This window comes from Coffea eugenioides, chromosome 4 (genome assembly GCF_003713205.1).
Source record: "Coffea eugenioides isolate CCC68of chromosome 4, Ceug_1.0, whole genome shotgun sequence".
Taxonomy (NCBI): domain Eukaryota; kingdom Viridiplantae; phylum Streptophyta; class Magnoliopsida; order Gentianales; family Rubiaceae; genus Coffea; species Coffea eugenioides.
In genome coordinates this window covers 40,600,952-40,611,433 of record NC_040038.1, presented here as the reverse complement: position 1 = coordinate 40,611,433, position 10,482 = coordinate 40,600,952, and the positions used below count along the sequence as shown (strand labels likewise).

The 10,482-nt window shown below is 32.0% G+C and overlaps 1 protein-coding gene across 1 annotated transcript; it reads left to right on the top strand.

Annotated features, from left to right (window-relative positions):
• Positions 1 to 950: 950 nt before the first annotated feature.
• LOC113769354 ((-)-germacrene D synthase-like) lies at positions 951 to 9,861 on the top strand. The gene is made up of 7 exons (XM_027313810.1): positions 951 to 1,064; positions 7,415 to 7,685; positions 7,996 to 8,245; positions 8,357 to 8,575; positions 8,664 to 8,802; positions 9,507 to 9,570; positions 9,848 to 9,861. The coding sequence occupies exons 1-7, from the start codon at positions 951 to 953 to the stop codon at positions 9,859 to 9,861; spliced, it is 1,071 nt and encodes a 356-aa protein (XP_027169611.1).
• The last annotated feature ends 621 nt before the right edge of the window (positions 9,862 to 10,482 follow it).

Genomic DNA, 10,482 nt, shown 5'->3' with positions numbered 1-10,482 from the left:
TGAAGCAGAAACTGAAGAAAAACTACTAAAAAGAAAAGGGAAAGGTGAAATTTCACTTATGAAAATATAGGCACTTCAATAAAGAAAAGCTGTTGATAGATTGAAGGAAGACAACAAACTGACCTTCAAGTTAAAAGATTCCTCGAAGGAACCGCAGCAAAAGGAACCTATGAATTGAAACATATCTGTATATTAGAATTTATTAATCTGCGAACTATTCATAAGAGGAAAATTTGGCATAAAAAAGGGGGAGTTTTTTTCTCACCAGAGAGACTCCAAAGAACAAGGCGTAAAGGCTCGGAGGCTTTTTGTTGCAGTTCACAAAGCAGAGAAGGCAGTACGATGCACTGATAAATACGTCCATCCCATTTTTTTGATTTCGTAAGCCACTGCAAAAGGTACAGGCTAAGTGAATAGGAAACCTATTTCTCATTATAACTGGAATAAGGGAAAAATCACATCCAAGCAGATATTTCTAATCATAATCATACGGATGATGAAGGTTGAATAGAAAGCATAATTTGGGCGGAAAATTGAATATCAAAGCTGATCAGAATAGAATGGCATACCTAACAAAAAGTTCCCCATTTCACTCCTTTGAAGTACAATTATCACGTGAGGCTCCAACAATTCGGCAACATGAGGCGAAATTGATACACAAACAGGTTAATTGGATATTAGAGAAAGAGGGAAAAACGGCTAGTGTAAGCAAAGTAGTTAACCTGCGCCCAATTCTTCTGCTCTGAAGTACAAAGACCATGTGAATGATCAGCAAATCAAGCGCCTGCAGGAGTAGCAGCTGACCTGCTGGCTTAAAGAAGGAAGTCACAAAACCCATTGCCCAAATCATGGAAAATCCAAACTTTTTTACATGTCTGAAGAGGGTTGTTGACCTGCTGGGTTTGGTAGCACAGGCGGCTGGAATTGGGCTTACTCAGGAGTCAGGATAGATGCGCCGAATTTGTGGTCAGAATAGCCGTGTGGTAGAGGAAAGGGAGGAAAAGGTAGCAATGGCAAAAGAAGGAAAAGGAATAGAAGGCTTGAAAGGGGTGTTGAGCTGCTGGGTTTGGTAGCATAGCCGGTTGGGATTGTACTTGCTCAGAATAGGTGTGCTGAATTTTGTTCAGAATAGGCGCGTGGTACAGAGAGCAGGAAAAGGCTTCAATGCAATTTGAGGGAAAAACGGTGCAATGGCAAAAGTGGCAAAAGAAGGAAAAGAAATAGAAGGCTTCGGTTTTCCTTGCCACTTGTCAGATAATTAAGTAGCCACGTGGCAAGAGGAAATGAAAGCACTAAGTCTGGCTCTTTTCTTATATACAAGGTAGATATATATGAGGGATTTTATACAGCATAAAACACTACCAAACGCCATTACTATTACTTTAGGGGTTTTTCAACTCGTAAAAATGTCCCTTTCCCTTTTTTTTATTGTAAGTTTTAATATCTCTCTTAAACTAAAAAAGAAAGAGAAAAGTTCTAATTACCTAGAAATCCACGGAGTCCTTTTTAGTACAATGCCAAGTCTACGAATATTTGAATACGTGCAGTTTCAACAAGAAATGGCATACATTGCTTCGGCGATGGACTGCTATATGAAGCAATAAGGCTTAACGAAGAAGCAAGCATTAGAAATTTTTTCATCACCAATGCAGTAGACAAATAGATGATTTCTTCCTCGTTTTTTTTTTTTGTTATCTTAAGGTAATGTTCGAATCCTGTATCTAATAATTGAGGGTGAAAAAGGTGTAGAGTAGGATAGAAGAGCATTAAAAAAAAAGTTAATAATCCTAAAAAGAGTTCAACTCGTTAAAAGAGTACAACTTGAAAGAGGACTGGGAGATGCTCGGAAAGATGAAAAACAAGGTGATCACTTTTCAATTTTATAAAAACAATGATGTAGTTTTGAATTAAACAGAGAATTTGGACTAAGATATTAGACTGATGATTTGAAGTGTGCCGTTCACCCTTTTTTTTTTTTTTGTAAGATTTGGGGTTTCCCTTTAAAAGAAGATATATTTGTTTTTATTTTTATTAAAAAATTTTAAAAAAATTCTTGAGGCTTAAACCCAATGCCTCACTAATTTCCTTCCCTTTTAAACTATTGATTGCGGTACGAAAATTATTCTTTACATTGTCTTAGAGAATTTACAATTCATAATAATTTTGCATGGTGAATACAATTTAGGCCACAAGAAGGGTAATATCAATCTTTCCGTTTGCAAAATTATTTATTCATGAGCTCATTCAAAAATTTACTATGTTGATATTTACAATGTTTTACACTATAATCGTCATTTGAAAATTTGGTGATCTTCTATGTAATTTTTGTTGTATGCATAAATTAACAAATGCCTCCCTTGGAATTATTCGACGCCCGACAGGTTTATGACTGGTGTCATCTAATGTTAAAGATCTTAAATTTCGATGGGTAGTTAAGATATCTCCACACGTAGGCCTTCTCGTTTGCTTTAAATTTGGTAAAATCCGATTATAGAGAATAATCAGAATCAACAAAAATTTGGGTGATTATAGATTTTACCTTTTTTTATTATTAAAAAATCTATAATCTGCATACAAAAGCAAATGAGAACATCTCAAAAACTGATTATTAATAATCAAAATCTATATTCACCTTAAATAATCAATCGAGTATAAGCAAGTAATACTTAATCATTTCGAATTGGAAACATTTAGAATTGGAAATGGGGAAAAATGAGTTTTCAGTAAAGAGTTTGGGGTGTGGAAAAATGAGTTTTCCTGCCTAATGCTAAAAGGGCGTATACCAAACAGAAAAAGAGTTCTCAACCAACATTTTGGACAAGTCTTCCATCACCATACTCAAATCTGGATGGTATTGAGACTTAGCCAAATCTAATTAATGATAGATATGTAACGCGCTTGTTTAAAAGTTTTAGATTCTTTGGAATAACTTTCTACAATAAGGTTTTGTTGTAATCCAAGATAGAAACCAATTACAAGTTAAAACACTACTTGCCTGATAATCAATTTTATTTGAATTCAGAATGCCTAAATATTTTTAGTAAGTGACTCCTGTGACAATGAATTTACTAATCAAGTTTGTGCTAAAAGCCATTGGAATGTTTTAAGAGCCAATTTAATTACTATTCCATGGAATGAAATAATTCGAGAACGCTTGTATTGGCGATGTACAGTATACAGACGAAATCTGAAATAGAAGAGAACTAGTACTGCGACCCGTGCAATGCACGGATTAATGTTTAATATAATAATAATAATAAATGAATTATTTATATTAGTTACATGAAAAAAGGTTAAAATTTTTTTTAAAAAGTACTATTTTAGTATCTAATTTATATTGTATTTATGTACCTTATCTAAAACCTTACCGTATATTAAAAAATACGAACAAAGATCACAAAAATATCTAAAGAAATACTAAAAACACACCAAGTATAAAATGTTACCCCTCCCTGCCATGTTCCCTTTTTCTGTGTTACTTCTCGTTAACTTTTTCCTACTTTTCATTACTCTCTTCCTCACCTTTTTAATTCAACTTTCCATATCCCTCCAACACTTCTCTCTTCTACAAACTCAACCTTTCCTTCACTCTATCTTGCTTCTATCAAATTATGTAATCTTTTATCCAATTTCGCACCTTATTTATCTTATATCCTGTTACTTTCTATATATAGTTGTAAATAATGACCAATTTTTCAACTTGCTCTTCAACAAATAAGTATAGGTATGCAATTTTATTAACTTTAAATGAGTAACCCAATTAAACTCATTAATTAATGGCTATTAAATGGATAGATTGGGACTGCCTATTTAGACCTAATTAAATTAGACTTAGATTAAAATTCATTAGTAACAAATTCAATAATTATATTCTACTTTTTGCAAAGCCATATTTAACATTCTTTTCCTGTTCTTTAATTTTTGTTAAATTTTATCCTACTTCCTCCCTCCCTTCTTTCAAAGTTTTAATTAACTCATTAAGTATAAATTGATTTCTTGCACTCATCCCTTAATTATTTTGAGATTCTTGTAGAGTGACAAAATTAAAACTTCTTATGATCACCACTATGGGTTCTTTTGTGTAATTTTTTAGGTAAAAATTTATTTATTAATGCAATGTGTTCTTATTTTTGTTGATTACAGTGATATATTATTTTGTTGCTCAAAGAGTATGGAGAAAAAATTAATAAAAGTTTGCAGTGGATTGTAAATGGGTAAGATAACTAAAATCATATAAAATTATATCCATTTAACCCACATAAATCATCTATTTTGATAGTTTCTTCCCAATCCACAACTTTAGCTTCCTTGACTTTACCCTTCCCAATCTTATACTCATATCTTTATACTCTTTTTATTATTTAGGATTCATTACCTTATTTTTACCCTTTTCGGTCCTATACTCCAATCTTTCTATTCCTTTTATCATTTAAGATTCATTACCTCACTTTTCAAGTTTTTTTTTTCAAATAAAGATTTAGAATTATAGTCATGAAGGAAAAATAATTGGGCATAACTTTGGTGAAATAGTACTATTTTTTGTGATGATCACCCAAGATAATTGTTTAAACAAATATTTGTTTTAAAATTTTTGATAAACACTCCAAAAAACAATCATCTAAATGCCCCTTTTATTAATTTAAAATTCAATTTTGTTTTAGGTGCACTTTTTGATGTACGCGTTATATGTGAAATTATCCAGATGAAGTTTTGTGCATATAAAAAATTATCTAGGTGACATTGTATGTTAGAATGTTTATTTCATTGGTTGGAATCATCATCTAATAGGATAAGTTTAAAGCTCAAAGAAATTAATTTAGTTGCAGAAGATAAAATGGTTAAAGAATGGCTATAATTGGATATGTTATGTGAATGTTTGACAAATCTATGTATATATCTGAAAGGACAGTGTTAAAAATGTTACTATATAAATGATTAAAAAATGAGACTAATCACATTATTTCTCAGATTTGACAAATCAATCTTATTAATCATGGAATAAAATGGGCTAAAGTGATAAAGTTGTAATGGGGTGAATGATTTTAACATGAACTAATCAAATTATCCAAAATTATTTTCTTTGCTTATGGAAGGAAAAAGGGGTTAAAGTTTGAAAACAAACTATAAATAATTTATTAAGCAATCATTTTAAGTGCGAAAGAAAGTTTTAAATTTTAAATTTGAATTGTCATAGGATTAGTTGTAAATTACATTATTTCAAACCTTTTAATTGAATTTGTATTAAAATAAATGAAAAATTAAAAAATTAAAAAAAAAAAGTATGGAAGATTTGGAAGCCATCCAGGAGGCGTTCATTAAAACTTCCCCCGCAATACATATAGATATAGATTTTAAGAGTCGAATCGTACAACCCATGCAACCGTTTAGCAGGCATTCGCTTTGCTTTCATTATACAATTTGCTTAGGCAACAAAGAACCAAAAACCTACTGTAGTGGGCCAAAAAAATCCGTCAATATACTACAGTACTCCTTGGAACTTTTCCCCAATGAATTTAACCGGAAAAAAAAAAAGCTTTTAAGCAAATAAAGCATTGAATCCTCATTAAAACTAGCTAATGAGATTTTGATCTAGTATTTAACCATCAATATTGAGTCCTTAAGAGTTAGAGAAGTTAGTTCAAAGTCTTGTAATTTTTGAAGGGTAAATTACATTTTACCTCCTTGTAATTTTGCATTTTTTCACATAATTTCCTTATCGTTTCAAAAGTTATACATAATCTCCTTTTGATTTGAATTAAAGTGTCAATGAGACGAAAATGATCATCTGTAACAAAATCTATAGAAACATTGAGATTGCCCTTGTTTAGAAAGTAGAATGAATGAAGTGCCCAAAATCTATAAATATATTATGCATGACACTTAACCCGTTATGATTTTGTGCTTTACCGTATATTCCCCTTGTGATTTAGTGTTTTATCATATAATCCCTTATGATTTTTAAAATATATACATAACTCCTCTATAGTTAATAAATAATTTTCAACTTTATATTAGTGTACTTTTAACATTTTAGTTGACTATGCTATGGAATGCAAATTCGATTACTTTGATACTTTAATCTAAATCACAAGAGGCTTAATTATGTATAATTTTTCAAATCACAAGTAAATTATACAAAATAGTGCTAAACTATAGGGAGATAAAGTGTAATTTGCACCTTTTTAAATTTGTCCAGTAATGTATTATTTGCAAGTACCGTAACCAAACTTATTAACATTCTCTTATTTTTTTTATATCTAATTATTTAATAAATCTTACGTCCTTAATTTGTCATGAAAAGATATTGCAATTTTCAGTTGCATTCACGTTGTTTAACAATATAAAAATCTGAAATATGATCCTTTAATCAAGCAAAAAGGGAAAAATGTAGTTTTGATCCAAGAAATTTGGCACAGGAGATATTCTTGTCACCAAAGTTTGGGCTAAAATAAATCTGGCTCTCAATGTTTCCAATTTGAAGCATATTTAGAACAATTAATTGATATTTTTCTATTCTCATCGGGATGGAATCACGTGACGACGCTTGCTAGAAATTTCGACCTTGCATTGTTTTTTTTTGTTAAAGGAGAAAGGAGAAAGAAACGAAGTCGTGATCGAGATTAATTTTAGGATGCCTGAATATACATCTTTTAGCGCACCCACTGACATCAAAATGGGCAAAGCTCCCCATAACACCCCAAATTATTCGCCTCCCTCGAAATAAATTGATCCTCCACAAACTAAACCTCAATATCGCAGAATTGACCGCATCATTTTTGAGTCATACAGGCAATTAAATATACACAAAAATTTGTGCTCCATGAATTTGTCATATCAATTCATTAGATCAAACCGTCTATGATAGCATCCAAATTGTCAGATCAGCTCCCATTTACCAATAGAATCAGTCCACTTACTAATGTTAATCTATAACATAATCATCTGATGCCATCAATTTGCGAAAGCGCAAGGTTCCTACTTCAATTTGTTTTGTCATTTGTGGCTGTGCATGGCTGCCTTTCTTTAGCATAGACCCACGAGAGTAATGAGTTATTCATTTCTACTCCTCAAACAACCTCCTCAAATAGGAAAAAAAATACGTGTGCGCGCATCCCAATACCAAGGAAACGTGTGACGATAGATATTCCTGATTTGATAATGGGGTCTACCTATAAATATGCAATTTGCAACAGCATCACACCAAGCAACCTAGCAATTCAAAAATACAAAAACCCTAGTCAAGGAAAGCAAAGTTGGAGATTTATCAAATATACAAAGCTTCTGAGAAATTAATGTTCTTGCATGTTTTAAGCGGCTCTTCTATCATCACCATCGAATTATAATTTTTATTCTCGAGATAAGCAAATAGGTACATGATTTAGCTTCATCGAGGATATATATTTGTGATCTACAGGCAACATGGGCTTCTAAGAAATGGCAACTTGAACAACTGAAGGAAGAAGTCAGGACGGAGCTTCATGCAACTGCAAAAAATCCTTCACAACAGCTGCAATTGATCGATGTGATTCAACGACTAGGTGTAGAATATCATTTTCAAGAGGAGATCGGTCAGGCTTTACGCAAAATGCATGAGAAACATCAGAACTGGGAGGACATTGACCACATTTATACTGCTGCTCTCTATTTCCGCATTCTAAGACAAGAAGGGTTCAGAGTTTCATCAGGTAAGAGCCAAAGAGTAAAATGGTTTATACCATTAACATTAAATCATAAAATCCTCAATTGTTGACTTTCTTTCCCCGTCCTTTATAACAAAAGGCATGAAAGAGAAACATTTCCATGTTATCACAAAAGGCATGAAAAAGAAACATTTTCATGTCATTTTTTGTTATCAAAACATACGTCCTTTTACCGTTTTTCCACTATGCAGACATATTCAAGAAATTCCTGGATGATGAAGGTAAATTTAGAGAAGATTTGGTTAATGATGTGCCAGGCATTCTTGTCTCAGATTTCGAGACAACACCATTTTAGATTCTGCTTTGGCTTTTAGTAGTAATCATCTTCAGTCATTACCTAACAAGTTAAACAGTCCACTTGATGAGCTAGTAAGTCACGCACTAATGCAGCCTAATTGGAGGGGTTTACCAAGATTAGAGGCCAGGAATTACATATCTGTTTATGAAAAAGATCATTCACATAAGACAACTTTACTAAAGCTGGCTAAGCTGGATTTTAACATGCTACAATCTCTGCACAAGGAGGAGCTACATGAAATATCCCTGTAAGTTTCTTGAAAACAATTCTCTCTAAAAATAAACCAATAGTGAAACTTATTTCTGTTCTTCAGATTATTTAAATCAGTAATCAATTAATGCAAGCTAGCGTAATTCAGGTGGTGGAAAGAATTAGACTTTGCCCGAAAACTTCCATTTGCTAGAGATCGAATTGTTGTGGACTACTTATGGATTGTGGGAGTCTATTTTGAGCCTCAATATGGTCTTCCCAGAAAGATTCTGTCAAAAGTTATCGCAATGGCATCCGTAATTGATGATGTCTATGATGTTTACGGGACTTACAAAGAACTTGAAATCTTCACAGAAGCGATCGAAAGGTTTGATTTGTTCAAATATTAAACTTGACTTTGATATAATACTTTTCCAGTGGAATTTGTTTTAATTGATGTCTTACAACTTCTGCAGATGGGATGTTGGCTGCATAAAACAACTCCCAGATTACATGAAGATTTGTTACCAAACACTCTTAGATGTGTTTGAAGAAATTGAGCAAGCTATGGTCAAAACAGGAAGATCATATCAATCATATTATGCGAAGGAAGCAGTAAGAACATGCTCAATTTTTTGTTATATATAAAACACCTTTCTTGTTGGCATATTAAATCAAGATTCAACGGTAGAAATTTTTCACATCATTATTTAATAGTGTTTAAGTTAAGTTAGAGTTTTAATAATTCTATTGGAGTCAACTTAGGGTAGTTTTATTTTTTTAAAATTAGTATTTTATTAGAAAATTTCTTATGGTATAGTCTAGTTTATAATTAGGGAGTCGTATTATTCTAGTTTATATCATTGTTAGTATTATTCCTTTTCTTCCACACATACTTGTATGTGTGTAAATTGCTTTTCCATAAACATTAATTTTATGAATTATATCTCCTACAACTTTTTGGTGGAATTTTTTGAATTCTACATTTCTTCATAGAACAATAATGGCTCACGATCCTCTCTATGACTTCCTATGTCAATGCTCATTAACTTTTTATTTCTGTGTCAATTAATACCTCTTCCACCTATCATGCAAACAATAATATTGCATGTGAAATTACACGATGAGAAAATAGAGAGTAGAATAGAAATTCGTAATAGTATTTCATGTGAATTACACATAATCAAAAAAATAGAAGAGATATTGGAAAGAGATCAGCACCAAATATAGAATTTATTGTCCTAATTCAACAATCATGTAATAGTTTGTCTTTCTTGTAATTGAAATAGCCGATTTAGTTGCCTTCTACTAATTTGCAGATGAAGATGCTGATTCGTGCCTACTTTGCTGAGGCTAAGTGGCTAGGGATGGCAATGGGGGCGGGTGAGGGGGTTGGGGGGCTAGGGGATTTTTTCCCTCCGCTTAGAAACGGGGCGGGGGGGGGGGAGTGTACCCCGCCCGCCACCCACTTTAAAAAAATAAATATATAAAATATATATATATTATATATAATATTTAAGAACAGGGGAGGGGAATAGATGACTTGCTATTTTATGCCATGTGATGATATTTTGTGGATTTAAATGCATTAGAAATGTTAAAATTGTGCTTGAAAATATTGTCATATGTCAAAATTTCTTGAAATTGGGTTTGTTGGCAGGGAGTTTCGTCTAGTTATAAGGAAAAATTCTGTCAAAATTTTTCAGCATCTTTTCCAAAATTTCACTATGGCCTCAAAATTTTCGCAATTTTGCAATTTTGTTTAAAAAAGACCAATTTGTTCCAACCTTAAGCATTGTGCTTCTTTCATTTGTTGAAACTCTATATGTAGAAATGGTTATTATGCAATTAGAATTTTGCATTTTAAAAAGAATATCTTGTAAAGTAGGGAGAATTATGCTTATAACTTTGCATGTTCAATGAGATTTCTTCTCTTTGCTTAATTTTATAAGTGATTGATATAGTCAATAAAAACTATACTCTTCCTTTGATTATTCTTCTGTATTTGCTAAGAGGGAATGCCTTTTTATCGTTTTTTGCCTTAAAAAATGAAAAAAAAAAAGAGCATAAGAGTTTTTATTTTACTCCAATGATTCTTGTATTGAGTAACCGAGAGTTAGTATTTACAAATGTCAACATTCGCATAAAAAAGGTACTTGAATTAAGAGTATGCATAGCAACTTGAATAAGTGAAGTATTGAATAGTCGGGAGTTTTCACCTAAAAGTATCGATTTTTGCGTCAAAAGACATTTCACTATTTGAGTAAAAATTAGTATGAATAAGTCCCTCTTAGT